General features: G+C 42.2%; 1 protein-coding gene across 1 annotated transcript in view; it reads right to left on the reverse strand.

The window, feature by feature from the left end:
* si:dkey-49n23.1 (semaphorin-3D) overlaps positions 1 to 19,169 on the reverse strand; it is a 111,316-nt gene that overhangs the window by 13,816 nt on the left and 78,331 nt on the right. The window contains exons 3-11 of the mRNA XM_031735721.2: positions 9,594 to 9,748; positions 9,299 to 9,361; positions 8,936 to 9,055; positions 7,206 to 7,296; positions 5,451 to 5,579; positions 4,035 to 4,177; positions 3,393 to 3,507; positions 2,885 to 2,954; positions 2,088 to 2,232 (exon numbers count right to left, since the gene is read on the reverse strand). Coding sequence (XP_031591581.1) covers positions 2,088 to 2,232; positions 2,885 to 2,954; positions 3,393 to 3,507; positions 4,035 to 4,177; positions 5,451 to 5,579; positions 7,206 to 7,296; positions 8,936 to 9,055; positions 9,299 to 9,361; positions 9,594 to 9,748 — 1,031 coding nt within the window. The remainder of the gene's footprint in view (positions 1 to 2,087; positions 2,233 to 2,884; positions 2,955 to 3,392; positions 3,508 to 4,034; positions 4,178 to 5,450; positions 5,580 to 7,205; positions 7,297 to 8,935; positions 9,056 to 9,298; positions 9,362 to 9,593; positions 9,749 to 19,169) is intronic.

Here is a 19,169-nt window from a genome sequence, read left to right on the forward strand (position 1 = left end):
GAGAGAGGAACACAGGAAACAAACCATCAGCGGGCAAGAAGAAGGACTGAGAGGGAGCAGTGAACAACATAAGGTCCATGTTTGTCTGTTAAATGACGAGAAGATACAGCAGACAGAAAGAAACGTAGTGAGAAGATTTTCTATTCAACTTTACTACACAGGTCGTGGTTTTTATCACTGTTTACATGGATTTAAAGAGTTTGTTATTCTAGAAAAGACAGAAATAAGAAGTCAAAGACCTGGTTGAGCATTTTTACCAAACAGAGTCACAATTCTGAAAGCTGAGCTTACAGAGGGAGCATCCATCCATAATGATGATCATTTATATCGGTTATAAATAGGTTTGTATTTGTGCTGCTGGTGTATTTTTGAAGCATTTTTAATTATCAGACAAATAATACAGCTTACTGTCTGATTTATCAGACTAAAAGAGTAGTTTGTGCTCCGGTTTTGGTCGGTGCCTAGCAGATATTTGAGCCTACACAGTCTACAGATGCTGGTTCCAGCTAATAAACGTGCTACAAAAATGGTACAAACTAGGCTTTAAAACATTTCACAAACAAGTGGGTGATTTTATGATGGCTACCTCCAGCAGTCTATAGCCAACTCTGGTGATTTGAAGAAAAAGTGAGGAGGCGAGGAAAGAAAAGGAAAGGAAAGGAAAGGAAAGGAATTACAGAAGGGATTGAAATGCTGAAGACAGGATTGTAAAAAGGAAAAAACACAAGTAGAGCAGAGTGAAAAAGCTGAAGTCAACAAGACAGTGAGTCAGTGATCGGGGGAGTAGAATCACAACATCGCACTGACGTTTTCATATTGCTATTAATCATTCTGCAGGCTCAAACTTCTCCCCCCTGCAGCTCTAATGCGACTCACCTCTTCTGCAATCAGCCACATGATTCAGCACCACTCTGCAGAGCTCTGAGTCCCCCAGCAGGGAGAATGAAATAACACCTGACACACACTAAAACCTCAGCACCTCCTGACAGGTTGAAGTTTCCCAGAGGACTTCACAGCTCAGGTGTTAAATCACCAGAGGTTTTCCCTCTCGCAGCGCCATCAGCTTGTTTTCATTAGCGGTGTTGTGTGTGTTTGGAGTCTGATCTCACAGGAGAGTCTTAGTTATTCACACAAACATAAATACCGTCCTGTCGCCACTATATTAGCAGAGATTTATGGGCAACGAGGCTTTAAAAGGAGCAGCTTTTGAACATTAAAGTGACAAGCTGACCAAAGCCTTACCCCGTGCTTAAAGGGCCGTTTCACCACAAATACTAGAGAGATGCTGAAGGTTATACTGCAGTGTTTTCAGACACAGTACTGTGAAGACAGTAATCTATTTATTTCACTATCTCAAGCCATTCATTTTACCTTAAACTGGCCTCATATCAGTGCCTAAAAGAATAAAAATTTGATGTAAAAACCATCCTGGCTGCAGACAGATCAACAAGTTTGCTCTAAAGAAGCAGGACTTTATAATAAAACTTTATTCTGTATAAGTTGGAGGATTCATGTGGGTATACCTGTGTATTTACTGCACATTCATACACTTGCTGCCAGAATTTCTACATTTTTATAATAAGAGAACTGTGCAGAGATGTGAGTCTCTTAGCTGTGTGCCGCTCTCCACTGTGGACAGAGGCTGTCCAATGTTGGGAGCGGGCATGCTGAGGAGCTGTGATGTTGCAGCCCTCCTTCTTCTTCTTCTGGCTGAAGATTTAAGACTGTCTGTGCATTTGGGGATGATTTTAAGTGGGGGATCACATTCCTCCATGACGGGAGTTTATGATGGATAATAATGCAAACACACGAACTTTGCACAGAACTGTGTACGTGTGTGCAAAGATATGATTTACAGGTACTGTGCAAACCTCCCAGCAGTGAAACTGTCCTCTGCTTCATATCTTTAATCCCATCTGTTAGCATACTTCAGCTTTATTTCAGGAAACTGTTATGTGGCTGACACAAAACTAGACGACAGTGCAGGGAGGTTCCTATATAACAAAGGATCGTGTTGTAGTATATTAAAATGGTTCTAAGTATGCTACAGTGGTTTGTTTTGGGGTTTTTGGTGCAGGCGTACTCACGGTGCCAGGTCTTGGGTAGGGGATGCGACCTTTGTACTCGACCCAGCGATAGTCGGGTCCTTCTTTATGGGCAAATGGTCCATTGAAAGCAGCTCGAATGGACGCCATGGAGAACACGCACACTGCTGAACCACGAAATATGGAGCTGTGGAAGAAAAAGGAGGTGTTGGTGACGGCTGTGATAGAAAGATGGAGTTTGGGAGGGAAAACGGCATGGAAAGACAGGAGAAGGGGAGGAAAGAAGAACGGCAAAACAGGCCAGGAAGGAAGGAAGAATAAAAGAGGAAGGAGAAAGAAGGAAGCAGGAAAGGAAGGACACGAGGGGAAAAAAGGTGGAGCGCTTCCATACATTGGTTACAAAAACACAACCAGCTGGGCCTCTTCACCTTTGACCCTGGACACCTCCCACATCTGACCCCTGAGTGTGCACGTGCCAGCCTGGCAGTGGGCGTGCACATACAGGAAGAGGACGCCCTCCCTCTTTCCGTGAAAACTGTTTCCTTCAGTTTTCAAAGCCTAAATGTCAATAAAGTTCTCATTGAATCAGAAGTTCGGTCATGAACGTGTGCAGCGGTGGGCTCATCAGCACCACTGAGGACAGAATGACACGGGCCTGGCGCCAGACAATAATCACGTGACTTTTAAAGGCGAAATCTTTAAAATCGTGCATTTTAAAAGGATTTCATGAGAAATGTAAAAGTTAAAGCAGCTCATGTTAAGTAAAAAACTAATTTATGAAAAATGGTCTCTGTGAAATAAATACATGTAAGTGACTGCACGGCTGAACGCGCCCTCACCTGGACGTGCTGAAGACTCCATAGATGGACGGGTTCTGAGGGTCCTTGGTCTCCAGGACAAAGATGTCCTCTAAGAAAACACAGAGGCTGCTTTTAAACTCAGAATCATGAACAATGTGCAGCAGTAAAACTGTGTTATTCACACTGAGGGAGGAAGAATGGAAGAATTTTAGATTTGTCTGTTCTGTCTCCTCGTTAGCGTCAGTTCACCTGTAAATCAATCACAGTTGCACAAATTTGTACGAATAAAGTTTTAATCAGTGGCTGATGCAGCAAAACTTCAATGCAGTTTGGATAAACCTTTGTAACCTCAGGCCTCCTAAAGACAAGACAGGACAGTGTGTGGAAGGAAAGGAGGAGACAAACATAACAGTGTCAGCTTTTTAAAGTTGGGACGATAATGCAAGAGCACAGGCGAGGCGTACTGTACTAAGATATTATTCAGGAGACGTCATGTAAGAAAACATCCAGAGAGGAAGGAAAAGGAGGGAGAGGAGGAGTTTTTTACCAAGCTCATCAAACTGCGTGTCGACTCCGGACGGACCGGGGACAGAACAGACCAGCCGGGCTTTGAGGAAGGTGGTCCAGCGGTTGATGAGACTCCTCCTCCCGCCGAGATCGTTCTGGATTGAGGAAGAGGCGAGAGAGGGAAGGATGACGGTTAGAGATAAGGAGGAGTACAGTGAGGGAAGAAGGGAAGGGAAGGAAACATAAAAAGGAGACATCGTAAGTCACAACCTTCGTCCGTCTCCACAGATCTGTATTTCTGTTCAGTTCAAGAACATAAGCCTTAATTCCTTCATTTAAAGCTCTGAAACTAAAAAAGCTTTAGATGTATTTACTTGTTTTGGTACTTTTTACTTTATAAATGTATTACCCAGATGTGTGTTTTAAATATGAAAACTGATTTTCTTTAGTTCTTATAGTAATAAACTGAATATCTGTGTCTCAGACGGGCTTTTTAACTGCGTTTATACTTAACTGTGAAAACTAAAGATAAATCACACATAATCACATATGAAGCAAAACAGATGTCAGAAGGCCTGTTACCAGTTATAACTGAATTCTGACGCAGTGATGCAGGACAGCAGAACCCTGATCCCTGTCACTGATTCCTTGTCTTAACCACGTTGAAGCTGTTCGTTTTTACCTTGCAGACTCGGGCCACGCGGCTGTACACCCTCTTGTCCCACTGCCCGGCCTCCACCGCCCTCTCCTTGAAGAAGAAGTAGACCTTGTCATCGTCCGGGCTGCGCGTGTCAGGGATGGAGAAGGAGCCCACAAAATCTGGCTCTGAGAGGGAGACGGTACACGTTTGACTCAGTCTGTGAGCTTCTCTCTGTTTCTATAGATTATTTGTAAATTACAGGTAAAACGAGTACAGGTGAAGCAAGTGAAGGAGTTATAGAAGACTCTCGTGGAGGAGGAGCTATCATCAGCTTAAACTGTCAGAAAACTTCTGCCTTTCGTTTCATTTAATTTGTTTTTCTTTCTGCTACTGCATTTTATTTTATGTCTTAATTTACTGTATCCAAGCATATTATTATCAATTTCAAAAATTAATTATTAATCATTTATACAGTTTTCTTGTTTTTTAGCCTTCTATGTGGAAGTGCTTTCTATCCCTCGGAGAGCAGCTTGGTATTAGTATTAAACTAGACAACTAATACATCCAGGCTGTGTGTGTCTCACATGCACACACACATTCTCGTTTTGATATCTTAGTGAGGACATCCCATTGACATAATGCATTCCATAACCCTAACCATCAAAAATGAATGCATAACTCTAACCCTAACCTCATTGTAACCCTGACACTAAAACCACATTTTGAGTCTCAAAAATGCCGTCAAACTCATGAGAACAGGGATTTTGTCCCCACAAGTATAGTAACATTCCAATTTTTGGTCCCCACGAACATGTCTACACAGGTACACACACACACACACACACACACAATAAGCAAGTATACAAAATGAGAAAAAGAATGAAACACAAAAACAACCAAAACAGGTTCAAAGCTCAGGAGTCCTAAAACCTTTAGAATAATTCATGGTCTTGGCTCTCAGAGCGGGGACATTAATGCTCATGTATGACAACCACAGACTAAGTAATGGTCTCCTGATTAGTTAAAAGTACCTTTAGTGAGAGCAGCTCCCTGGGATGATGGATGCAAAGCTATATTTCCGACCAGGCAAAGTGGATGTCTGCACCCTTGAGAGGCCCTAAAAGCTGTTTTCTTTCATCCTTGCTGATATCAGCGGTTTGGTTTGTCTAAGTAAATGTGAGCGATGTGCACTCTGCATCCATGTTTTTTAAACATCTGGTGGAACTGTGTGTCTAACTGTGGTTTCATACTATGGTTTAAATCTATTGCCACACACAATGTTTAATTTTTGCATATAACTTTTTATTTCTGCGGGACTCATTCTGCGCTTGGTTAATATACAGTAGCAAACGTTTGTCCAGGGGACCATTAACCGGTAAGTGTTTCCATGTGTCGCAGAAGTTTATCTGGTGTGTCGAACAGAGAACAAAACAAACGGGCAGGACCGGAGCTTCTCACCGTTGAGCCAGTTGTGATCGAAGGCTTCAGTGCGGATGTAATGCTGGCTGCTGCCCTGGATGGATGTCCTGAAGATCGCAGCGTTGGCTCCCATAAAATCGACCGAGGTACCCGCGTACAGATCCCCGTCTAGGGAGAAAGAAAAGGAACGACTGCCTGAACAAGAACAGTAAATTTGTGTGAAACATATTTTCCTACATTCAGGAGTTGACCAGTACACAGGGTGTCTGTTTTATAGCTCTGCCTTCGATTGAAGGCCCTGCATTCTCTGCAGGTCCAGAGCAGAACAGTAAATATCTGAAAGCTGATTCATGAAAACATTAATCTTTCTCTCGTTTGTTCTCTGTAAGAAAACAATGAAGCAAAATATTTCTGACATCATTTCCTGAAAAAAATGTCTTAATAAGGTTTTGAAAAAATCCCTTAATTCGTCCTCAGTGTTTGTTTTGTGGTTCAGTATTAACTGAAACACTGGCTCTCTCTCCCCGGGCACATTTATGTGAAAAATAACAACAGTCTGGTTCTCTTAATTACACCTCCATAATTTCAGTGTTGACTCCTCGTTTTAACTACATGTTTACATGTAGTTTAACCTCCTGCGGCACTCAGACACGTCCAGGTACAGCACATGCAGTCCGCTCACCGTGCACAGCTTTTACTCATTATGAAGCAGCAGCTTTTCCTAATAAACAGCCCACAGCTCAGACCGTAAACATCCGAAAAACATGTGACGGCGTGCACAGATCCTCATGTAGGAAGGACGTATTTAAAACACCATCAGGATCAGGATGTAGTCACTGCAAAGGCTCTACTAGATTTACTAGATTTTAGTGATTTTCATCAGTCACCAAATCAACACATTTTTCAACTCTATCAACTAAACAAACATCATTTAGAGTCTGTTTGATGTCCTTATCTTGATTTCTTCGGCTTGCCCAATGACTGAGGGCGCTCACATGAAGGTCTTTCACCTCACAACATGACTAAACTATTTAATAAGCATCACGTTGTGTTTATTGCTCAGTTATTTTGACCTTAAAAATGACTGAATTCCAAACAAACACTCAGAACTCCCCACGCAGACGGCGCCTCGGCCAGGGCCTGCTGGGTTTTCTGTCCCTGTGCGCTGTCTTGCAGGTTCCTGGTAGGCGGAGTTAATCAGTGCAACTGGGAGCACCTGGCTGGTTTAATTGGCAATATAGTGACAATATATTTACAAACCAGGTTTACAAGGACTTACCAAATCTTTTCTGCCTTCTAGCTATCGTGCATCAAGACTTTTCTGGGGGCACAAAACCAGTTGGGGTCAGATTAGCAGCCAACCTACTCTACCACCCCTAAACATTAGTTGTACTCTAAGTATATGTGCTGGAAAGTCATCGTGCTTCCGTTGCTGGTAAACCCTCGTTCAGCTGTCAGCACAGAACCAACCATCAGTTATAAAAACATAACTTATGGCTTCTTTTATGGAGCTCTCTCTTTGTCTAAGTGATCCAAATATGGCCGATGTGTTTTATGTCCTTTATGTCGTGAGGGGCAGCGGCTGACGTCAGCGCGTGGAATAACTCATGCGGACCACACACGCCTCGGCTGAGCGGACAGTCTGCAGCGAGGAGTCACACAGTGGTGGGATTGTACACCGCAGAGCACTGCTGTCACCAGAATGTGAACACGGCTTTTAGAGGATGACAGATGATGATTCAGTATGGCCACTCTTTCAGGCCCTTGGAGTGTGCGTGGGTGGACGGGACCTACCGGTCAGTCTAGCAGTGAAGGGCTCTTTGGGACTGAAGGGACATTTTCCTCTGCCTGACTCGACTGTGTGAGACAGCGTGAACAACGGCTCCTGCAGGAGAGAGGACGGAGGAGACCACACAAACACAGAATGATGGATAAACAGAAGGGCAAAGATGAAGCTGCCTTCACTTCACTTCATTACAGAATAGAAGCTCTTTAGAGAGGCTGACTGATTTTAAAGGACTGCCAACAATGATGATGATTAATATTAGTGTTTTAGAAGTCTGAATATGGTGGATGGATTACGACACAGTCCTTCAACACAGGCGTGCAAACAGCCCTTCAGTAGGCTTCCTAAAGGGAGCGACAGAAAAAGTGGAACAGATGCAACAAGACCACAAACCCAAACCACGATCTTTCTAGCTTTGCTACAAATCTTTATGGCCTGTTTGTGTCTCTGTGGTTATTTTGCATGTATTTGTCATAATTTACTGTTGGATAGCCATAAATATTCTCCGGGGCCTTTAGTTTCCCTCTGAGGTTGTCTCACTGGCTTTATGCATTTCCAAACAGAAACCTATCAGTCAACAGTGCTGCTCTGGTTCATGCCTTTTACTGCAAACACAGACTGTGTAGGAAAAAATCCACATTTTAGACAAAATTTATCTTTAAACCTGTTTTTTGAGGTTGAGGTGGCCACTGAACATAAAGCTATGGGCCCCCTAAAGTGGCCAGTGAAAACCCCCACTGGAGCCCCGTGGGGTAACACACATTAAAGTGCAACATTTCTGTGACCCCACATGTTGACTGGCCTGTGAAAACCCACTGTGGATTATTTTGTGTGTTCCCTTTAGGATTTCTCTCGTCTCTTCTTTGTTGTTTTTGTCACTTTGTAGTTCTTCTGTTTCCATTCGTGATTGTTTTATAACTATTTTGTCGTTCATTTCATCACACTGCCATCACACTGTGTCAGATAACGTTGGCCACATTCCGCTGGCGTCCTGGACCGCTGAAGGCACATGTCTGCCAATTTTCTGTGACTACGCAGACTGTCAACAAGTCATTAGAGTACAATGCACTAACTATTTCTTCAGTTTAATAGGAACCACTTGTTCCTGGTACAGTTCCAGCCTCAGAGGGCTGTGGCATGTGCCAAAACACTGAGGTTCATGTTTTTACATTCATGTGTTTTTGTTTTCTCTTCCTTCTTTCTGTCACTTTAGTTCAGACACCACAAAAACACTGGTTATGTTTAGATCGTGGTTTGGGGTAAAATAAGCTCATTTACAACCGTCTAAGCTGAAAAATGATCCACAGAGTTTAAATGTGACCCCAAAGTGTCCTTAGTGACGAGGTAGGAGTGAGACCCTGACTGGCTGTTGCTCCACCAGGTGTATCATAGCAGTGACACCCAAGGGCCGCATGTGCGTATGTTTCCAGTCAGCACATTAGACAAAATGGCAGTGCTAGCTTTCTCTTTTAAGCAAAGAACTGGGTCCTCTGGCTTGCCTGGATCTGGCAGAGCCGAACATCTAACTGTGGAACTGAAAACGTCTGAATTTCACATCACAGTTTCTATGTTTGGAAATAATCAGCGAGATTAAATAAAAACAACAAAAACAAATGTACTTTGTTAAGAGGCAGAGCAGATTTACTCTTTCACATATAAAACACACTGACAGAAATATCAGGTTTTTAAAGTTTTGAATGCCATCACAGCCAACCCTCTGCGCCGCTTTGGCTGGTACCTCTGTGTTGTGTCCGAGGTGCAGGTAAGTGCACTGTGGGTGGAAAGCGCCGGTACCACAAGCATAAACGTGGGTCTTATTGAAAGGCTGCAGCAGCCGCACAAAGTTGGCACATTCAGTCTGCAAAATAAAAACACAAAAACGTGTTAATGTCTAATGTAATTCTTCACTTATTCCAGTCGTTGTAACACTGGCAAAACACCAGAGTAGCTGATATTTATTACTGTAGAGATAAACTGTGATTAGAGTTTGTTTGTATGATAAAACTAAATGCACACAAACTGTGCACATACTAAAATATGCTTATTGTTTAATATTTTGGATTACTTCATACTTTGAACTCAGAGTGACTCAGTGTGTTACCTCCAGGCTTTTGCCAGCCAGCCTGCAGTGCTCCACATGCTCTCTGGCAGCCGGCCAGTAGATCTGAAAGAAACGAGCATCAATCAGCAACGCTGGCAACAAAACGACTCGAACGACTACAAATGTTACCAACTGATTTTCTGCCAGATCAAATAATCATTTGGGCTCCAGAGCTGTGGTTGCTTTCTGTGCCAGAGGAAGTGATTAAAGTGAAATCTATCCAGATCAGCATGTGCAGACTGTTGTTGAACATGCGCAATTAAGATACAGCAACACTGAATCTTTGTGTCTTTACCTTCCGCGAGGGCTGATCCAAGCTGTCAGACTTCAGCAGGTAGATGTGGTCTTTCCCTCCGACCAGCAGCCAGCCTTTATCCTCGTCTAACAGCAGGGCCTGGTACCCACCGCTGACCCCCTCCTCCCAGAAGACAGCTGAACCGTTCCTCACATCTGACAGAGATGGAGGAGAGAGGCTGTTCGATCAAACGCGCCTTTATTCAGCGTCAGCTCTCACAAGCCACAAGTGCTTTTTTTTATCTCACTGCCTTAAACATCCAGAAACACATTTCAGGAGTTTAGCTGTTTAATTATAATGCACCATAATTTACACATCCTTCAATTGAAATGACAAAAACAACACAGACATCTGCAAAATGAGCTTCAAATGTCTCCTATTAAAATTTTGCAAGGCAAAAAAAATGCAGATCCTGCAAGATATCATCAAGAAAGCTGAGTTAACATAAACCGTGTGAGTGAGTAATAAGTCACATTAACTGAAAATATTTGAGGTGTCTTTAACTTCATCAGTAATCGAGTGAAAACCTTTCACTTTGAAGTTCATCGTCTCATCCAGAGCTGCGTGAACTGTTTGGAGGTTTCCATAATGCTCAGAAAAACTGCATTTTAACTCCATTAAACTGAGAATGGATTTATTTTATTAGTGTTATATAGTTTGTATTGCTACTTCAATAAAATATGTTTTATTGAATACATCTCTCCTAATCGTTCGCCCTCACTGACACACACGGCAGCATCAGGTCATCAGTCAGGCTGCAGGCTGCATGCTGCAGGCTGCTGCTGCGCTCGTCTCTGGGGAGTCGCTGCTAAAGCAGGCAGAAAACGACCTGAGCAAGCAGGTCAAATTAACCCTGAAACCCTCTCGGCTTTGCCCGACTGCTGCACTGTTTGCTCTGTAAAGTGTGTCAACCCGAAACTTCCACAGCTGCGAGTGAAACTGGATCGAAGAGGACTCAGGTTCACACCAGCATGCAACACATCTACAGAGAAATGACATATAATTCAATAATCCAAATGCAGTCTGAAACTTAATAGTGCAAGTTTTGTTGGAGTAATGAAAAGTGCCAACATTTCATGATTTAAATCACATTTAAGCTCCTCAGCGGAGTTTAATTTAGCCGTTTGCCCGCCTGACAACTGATTTAATGATAATACATTTGTGCTGTTTCGTCTAATTTATAGCAAAATGAAAAACAACTCTCTGAGCTGCTGGGGCAAAACATCCACATCATCCCTGCGACCAAAAGATAATCCGAGGATAAAACAGCAATGAAAACAACTTTTAGTTCCAACTATAGTCCACCGCTGTTAAACTACAGGCTCATCCAGAGTAGGACTCTGCAGTAACAACAATAATAATAATAAATGTAAGCTGACCACCATTACCGCTCAAGAAAAACACATAATACACACATTTAAATGCATTAAAAATGATTCAGTTACAAGTAAAAAACACTCTAAGTATAAATCATAAAAACAATAATGTGTTAGACAAAGTAGCTCTGTCAAGAAATAATAAAAAGCTAAAGGTTTATAAGAAGTCCACTGCTGTGAACACGTCTTTAAGTTCAGGTTTGAAGGCTGACGTGGACAGAAAGTCCTTCAGGCGGCCGCTCCGTAACTGACTATTCATTCAAACACCTGCGTTACATTTGAATCAGGGTCACGGTGTAAATCTGTGACCTCACGCTGCAAATATTAACTGGAGTAAAAGCAGCGAATTAACCTTGAAATTCTCGTCATTTTCCCGCCGCACTGACCTGCCTGTGATGCAAACAATCGCTTGAACGAAGGAAGGAAACTAACCGTGAAACTCAACAAGACCGTCACAACATTCAGGCCTGGCCTGCGAGCCAAAGAAGCGGACCCCACACTGCGGATGTGCAGCACAGTCCGGCGTGTGCGTGGAGACGCTGATTGTGCGTCCCGATGGCTCAAAAGAGTCGCGGCTTTGAATGCAGCACGGCACATTTGTTACACTTGAGCCGCACCAGAGGACATTTAAAAAGAAATAAATCACCGCTCTGACAATCACGCCGCTTTCATCGGGTTAACGGGACGCACAAGAGTTTCTGCTCGCTAATCAACCGTGGAAAACAGAGAGGAGAAAGGGCTGAAGAATGGAGGAAGGCTCAACTGTAGAGCTGTGCAGTCAAGTTTATTTGCACAGCCTTTAATCACACTTAGTCTTCAGGAGTTTCACCGAGGCCCCCATTGAAAAAATAATAAAAGGAGTGATGAATGAAAGTGATTCCTCAGTCCTACAAGTACAAAAAGGCAGAAAAGGTGCAGACTTTGCTTTAGGTCTTCTTCTGTGATTAATGGTTCCTCCAGTTTATTTTGCATCTTTGTCTGATGAAGAAATTGACAAAACTCAGAGTGAGACTTGATGAACGGCTGTGAAGTACAAAACGGAAAAATTCTCCTTCTGCACAGGAAATCACCCTCGATGTGACTCTTAATAGTAGAGCTGACTAATCACAGACTGGCATACGTGTAGGATAATATGCACAATGGTGGATTAGACACACTGCAGGTAAGAATACAGAAACTGAGACGAAAGGTGCAAAAAACAGCCTGAAAATATAAAGGCAGATTTCACCCATCAGAGTATGATCCTGATATTTTTACATCCAAAGCGGAAACTGGAACTGCTTTTATACTAGTAAAGACTGAACACACACACACACACACACACACACACACACACAGCAAAGTTGTGTGTGCAATCAGATGTAACAGCCACATCTGTTCAGGCTCCTAAATGAGATCTTCACAGCTCGTTTCTCATTCAGATAATCGACCCTCTCACAGCTCCGAGACTCCTCAGGGCGTCACACATGTAACTGAAGTGGGCAGATTTATAGAGGTTAAAGGAACAGAACATGAAACGTGTTATAGAAATAGACAAAAATGTGTCATCAACTCATTTAAAGCTTGAGGGGCTGAGAGCAGGTCACCAACAAACTAACCCAGACTGTTAGCCGTGTGCTAACATTTTAAATCAGCTCATATTCTGAGCAAACAGGCCTCCGTAGATTTTTTTCCTCTCTTAGAACTCCAGCTGGGGAATTTTCAGATTAGTATAAAGCTGTTTTTTAATACTTGAATTATTTCTCAAACTTTCTGCTAACGATAACCACCATGAATGATTTTACAGTAAGAGTGAAGCCCCACAGATATCAGCAGGATATAAGTAGATTCTTATTTTACGGAGCTGCGGCATTTGGCTCCGAGTCTGATAGATCCCATCGATCAAGTGAAGTGGGGATGGGAAGTAGACCGCATGATGGAAGGAAAGTTACTCTGCCCGAGGGGGACACAGTGGAAAATATGAAATGAAATACCGAAGAAGAGAGGAAACCAAAAGCTTTATGTCACACAGGACTGCTGTACGTCCAGGTTCTTTCCCTTTAACTTTTCCTTTTGTTTTCCTGATAACTTGAACAGACCTGCACATTTTTAAAGTCAGCAGTCACCTGGAAAACCCCCCAAAACAAAACAAGGAAGCGTCCGCATAAAATCACTTCCAATGGTTGGAAGCAGAATGGGTTCATTCAGACTGTCTGTCTGTCTTCATTAGTGGCCATAAGTGCAGTCGACTGGTCAAAGTTTCACTGAGTCTGGATGTAATTCAGTTAAATGCCTAAATGTTGCTTTTCCTTTCAATCACAGTCCGGAGGTAATGCTGAGTGCTTCTGATTGGCCAGAGGTGATCTGGATTAGTGATGACTGCTGGATGGCGAGAGGTCACAGCCTCGACACATCTTGATTCAAGTACAGCTTCGAGTTTTACAAAGTAAAGCTTTGTATTCCACTCATTGTGAGTCCATGTTTGTGGGTGAGAGGGTGGATGGATTATTAAAAATGGACTCCAGGTATAAAATAACAACAAAGAGAATAAAAATCACAAAAGGAAATGCTGAGAAATGACCAAGAAGAGGCAAGAAACGACAAAACCCCCCAAACAAAATGATCACAGAGATAATGAAGCTAAAAAATACCATGATATAAAAAAAAGGGACCACACAAAGACACAAAATAACCACAATGACAACAAACTCCTAAAAACTACTAAAGCTACAGAAAGAGATGAGAACACAAAGCGACACAACAGACAAAAATGGTTTCACAACATAAAACGACTTCAAAATGATGCCAGAGACCTTTTTTTGTTTTCCATCGTGTTGTAGTCGTCCTCACCTCTTTAAGGTCACTTTGTGTCTCTTTATGGTTATGTTGTGCTCCTCTGTGCCTTTTCACTGAACTCTGTGACTTTACAAACACTTACTTCACACAGAGGCTCTTTGCAGGGGTCCTGTGACCTCTCGGCCCCCCCGGGCCTGTGCTTAAAAGGCCCGTTCGGTAATCCATTCATGTGTGAGTGTGTACCGGCGTGTGTGTGTCAGCGAGGTCAGGATTAGTGAGTCCAGGTCAGAGTGTCAATTTGTCCTTTCTGCACTGGCCACACGTGAGTTTTTACACCAAAGCACAATTTTCTTACTAATTTTAATCAGGCACAGCAGTAAAAGCCACAAGCTCTCCAATTTCTCCTTTATGTATCCTTTTATTCTATTTGTAGATCAGATGGATACAGACTTGTGCAACTGTGTAACTATTTAAGAGCATTTTCGTCCTCATCGCTAATATAAAAGTACCAGGTGTATCCAAACGTATAATCAGATAATTATATCGCTCTGTTTAACTTTATCATCCAGTCAACAGCAGGATTTTCAATGATCTCTGAGAACAGCCAAACCAAACTAAGTGTGTGTGTGTGTGTGTGTGTGTGTGTGTGTGTGTGTGTGTGTGTGTGTGTGTGTGTGTGTGTGTGTGAAAGGGAGATTTTTTGGATAATGGCAAACATTTGCTGATTGCTGAACTTTGTGCTGCACATGCATCGGTGTGTGAGCTACTTTGAGCACACACACATGATGCAGGGACATAAATCTGCCTACACAGGTTAGATTAAGACTCGAGAAGACGAATGCAAGTCTCACATCAACAAGTGAAAACCATGTTTGTCACTGCTGTTCAGTGCAATGACGTGTCTATGGAGGCAGAAGTCGTGTTAAAATGAAAACTAACCAAAAGAATGACTGTGAATGTAAAAGAACTGACTAAATGAACAAAATGAATAAAGAGCCTCTTTAAAAACTGATGCAGGACTGCACTTTTGTTGCATCACAGCTGTGCCACAGTTCCTTACAGCTATATTTTGTACCAATGCACCAAAATCCTGTTCAGACACGCACTGATTGGTGTATAACTTGAATGATAGTGAAGTTATCTCCTCCTTCTTTGGGCTGCTCCCTTTAGGGGTCGCCTCAGTGGATCATCTGCCTCCATCAACCCAAAATAACAAGTCCATCTTTGCAGCTATGCAATCTTCTCAAGCTGCAATTCAGTGGAAGTTGACTGTGACTGTCTGTCACAGCATGAAACAGACTCTCAGCACAGACACATACAGCAGCACAGCTGATTCACATGTATTAAATCTTTTTCTCTTTACCCGATTTAACCATTTATCATCAGGACAGTGAGCTCACAGGCACGATTGCTCACTGTGGGAGAGTGTTAAATGTGTTCCTGCAGTAAAACGTACAAAAATGTCATATTTTCTTAGTTCTGGCATTACTTTAAAAAAGTTGATTCAAGATTCAAGTAACTAAGAAAAAGTCAAGACGCCAAACAATAAACTGAGCAGTCGGATTTGATCAACATCAAATCAAGCATCTGTTTAGCAAACTCGCTCCTTGCAGTATCATTATCTTATTACTGAAACATCATTACTGAGTTTAATGTTGGTCATGGTAGAGCAAACTTAAACTGCTATTATAATTTGTGTTGTATGTGAAAAGTTCAGGAGAGACCGAGTGTAAAGTCTAGAGTATTTTATTTTCACTGTGAGCGGGTGCATAAGTGTGAAAGAGCGTCAGGGTGAATACGAGTCTGTGTAACATCTGTGTGTGTGGCTTTGCTGTGTGTGCGTGTGATTGATCGTTCCCTGTGATGAACACTGATTGCCTGCAATCAGGGAGGTGATTAAAACTGGATTTGCTTCATTAAAAGTGTGCGTGTGTGCGCTCAGACCTTGGCGAGCGGTGCAACATGATTTGCACACATGCTTGCTTCAGCCAAACACGACATGTTAGCACAGGAGGGACGAGCCTGCCTCCCAGAGAGCATTTTTACATTCAGCTGCAGTGAAAGGAAAACAGGCCTGTGTTTGAAAGCAAAGCTCAGGATCATGCCTCCTCTGTTAGCCTGCTGAACTCATTTATACATTTAGCAAGTTGCTAAAATCTAAAGTGCAACATGCTTCTCCTGCAGAACAATCTCCACTAGTGAGTTAGTAGTAGTGAGTTTTTACATGCAGGTAGCTCTCAGTGAGGATGACAGTGGTCTGAATGAATACACGGAAAGCTCAGAGTGACTTTTTCTAACCTTTCCCATCTGTCTTCATGTACATGAGGTGACAGCTATAGGAAGTGAGAGGGACACAGGGCGCTACCTGCTTAGCAAAAAACAAAACAAAGCATCTGATCAGTGTCCACGTTTTATGGTGCTGCCGCCTCCTCTCAGTGCCAGGAACTCAGTGACCATGAGGCACCCACACCATGACCCACAGGGCCCAAGATAACTTCTAAGATTGTTATTTCCATCAGCAGAGAAAGCTATAGAGGGCCCCAACCCAAAAATAACAAGTCCATCTTTGCAGCTATGCAATCTTCTCAAGCTGCAATTCAGTGGAAGTTGACTGTGACTGTCTGTCACAGCATGAAACAGACACTCAGCACAGACACATACAGCAGCACAGCTGATTCACATGTATTAAATCTTTTCCTCTTTACCCGATTTAACCATTTATCGTCAGGACAGTGAGCTCACAGGCACGATTGCTCACTGTGGGAGAGTGTTAAATGTGTTCCTGCAGTAAAACGTACAAAAAATTGTCATATTTTCTTAGTTCTGGCATTACTTTAAAAAAGTAATATATGAGTTGATCATAATCAGAACCCTGCCTCTCACATGGTCAGATGTAGCATCGAGGTGTCGATATCTATGATGTAACTCAATGAAATGTCAGACACAGCATGAACGGGAAGAGCTGCACGGAGCTGGGTTGTAAAGTGGCTTGCAGATGTGCAGCAGCTGTAGACAGATTTAAAGAATTCAATCTATGAAATTTTCCGTCTGGAAATGAGCCATCAGCTGATGTGAGCTGGCAATGAGATCAGCTGATCTGCCGGGATTGAGCTCGACTTCATCGCCTGCTTCACTTTTTTCTTCAGGAAGAATTTTGATAAAACATTTTGCTTCTTTTTTGGAAAATAAAAGTTTTATCTTCACGTGACTGCTCCTCAAGCAGTCACTGCATTACAGCTACTAACTAAAGTTAATATTCTAATGTGGCTCATTTATATATATATTTTACCTTTCTGCATTAATGGTAATGAATTGATTATTCTAATAACGGGCGCAGTGGCTCTCAGGTTAGCAGGAATCCAGGCAGGGCTCTCGAGTGGGTTTGTATCTTTGTGTTTCTCCATAAGCTCCGTTTTTACGCACCCCTAAAAAACACGCTCAGTTAAAACTGTAACCGAGTAATTTTAAAGATGTTAACTTAATCTTTGGGTTAAAGTAAGAATGAATCATCTGTGAGACTTTCATTGTTCAGAAATCAAAGTGCCAGGTCCAAGTCGTTTCGTAATGAAGTGTTTTTTTAGTATTATGTTTAAGGCCGTACCTCCCTGCGTGATTTGTTTTTCATCATCAAACAAACTAAAAATAGAGGTAATACAAGTTTGTTTTGGATACAGTCTTGGCACATTAGTGCAGTAAATAACTCCCTCAGAGTTGGAAGCCCTCAATCACTCGATAGGAGAATGGCCTGAGGGACCCGTGGGGCAGGTTGGATCAAATCACGCCATGTGCAGCTCTGCTCCCTGCCTGCAGCGCAGCATGACGCTCTGTTAGTCTGAGCTTTCACGCTTCATTAAAAAGTCAAATGCAGAAAAATCCATCTCAGAGTTCACCTCCATATTTGGTGATTTCACGTCTCCTCCATCAGTTTGCATCCTGAGTGTAACTGTGATGTTAAACTGTTCAGTGCTGCATCTCGCCATCACTCAGAAATACAAACACAGAAACATTTTTCACACATTCATGCATGCTCGTGTGTGATCTGTTCAGACAGACGCAAACACCACCTAGTAGGAGAAGAAAGTCAGGTCTGTTTACAGCTACTACATCTGTTCAGTGTAGCGGACGTCAGGGGAACCACCTTTGATCCGAGTCCAACGGAGCTGCAACCACAGAGCAACGGCCAACAGTCCTCAGGCTGAAAATATTAGCTCCAAATCTCCCCCTCATTAGATTTATTGCTAATTTATTGGCCCGTGCAGAAAATAGTCTGTTTTTAATTTCAGCACCGATAGCTCACAGCTTTTCTTTGAGTCATAATGAATCAGGGAAATATTTTCACAAAGGTCTCTGACAGCAATCACACATTCAACATGCTCGAATACTGTATCACATGCTTTTCAGGGCTCTAAATACCACACTCATCACCATCTTTACGGAGTTATCTGTCGTGTCCCACTTCCTCTTTGAAAAACAGTCCAAGATGCAAAAATATTTGTTTTAATATCATATAAGAAAAAAGAGGATGCACATTCCCATAATTTGGGAAGTTTAGGATCTTTCAGAAAAGGGTTAAATTGAGCGGGTAATGGAAACCTTAGAGTCATAAATCAGTCATATGTGGACACAGTAATAAAACAAAACATACTTTTAGATTTAGTGCATCTTATAATTCAAAAAAATATCATCAACTTAAAATGTTGAGCGCGAATAAACGTCCATAAATCTGACTACAAATTATAAAAATATGCTCCTTATCTCCAGGAAATCCTGGAGAGGCCCCAAGTTTTATTTACTGTCACCATAATTCAGTCAATAATGTGTTTTTTTAATTTAAGCACTGGGCAGTGGAGGGTGGGTGAGCACATCTGGGGTCCTGTGGGGTCGTGTTTAAGAAGCATTTCCTTATTTTCTTGCTAATTTTGTTCATTTTCTAGATCAACTTATTCTGGAAATGGCTTTTTACCATTAAAGGCACCAGTTTGCTCTACAGTGTGGAGTCACAGGTTTCCTAATAAAGTCATTCGTGCATTAACATCCAGTGATGGAAGAAGTTACTAAATTCATTATTTCTGAAGTGGGAAGTTTCAGCTATTTTATAAAGTTTAAATTGTCTTCTTTGTGAATTTGACACAAAACATTTTGTAGGAATTTAAAAACCAAACTTATATTACACAAAGAGCAATGACAGGTTGCTGACTGGTACATTATCAGCACTGAAGTTGTGCCAACCAATCAAACATGGTGCTTCTGGCAGTTTCACTGCGAGTCAGAGAGCGTTCGTAACTTAAAGGGATACACGACAAAGTTACAAATATACTCTTTGCATGAAAACACCTTGATATCCATCAACAGTAAGTGTTTGGTTAAATTTAGAAACAGTGTTTTTATTAAGGAGACTCCTCTGACCTACAGCAGTCTGCTCTGT

The sequence above is a fragment of the Oreochromis aureus genome, linkage group 5 (genome assembly GCF_013358895.1).
Source record: "Oreochromis aureus strain Israel breed Guangdong linkage group 5, ZZ_aureus, whole genome shotgun sequence".
In the NCBI taxonomy this organism is placed as follows: Eukaryota; Metazoa; Chordata; class Actinopteri; order Cichliformes; family Cichlidae; genus Oreochromis; species Oreochromis aureus.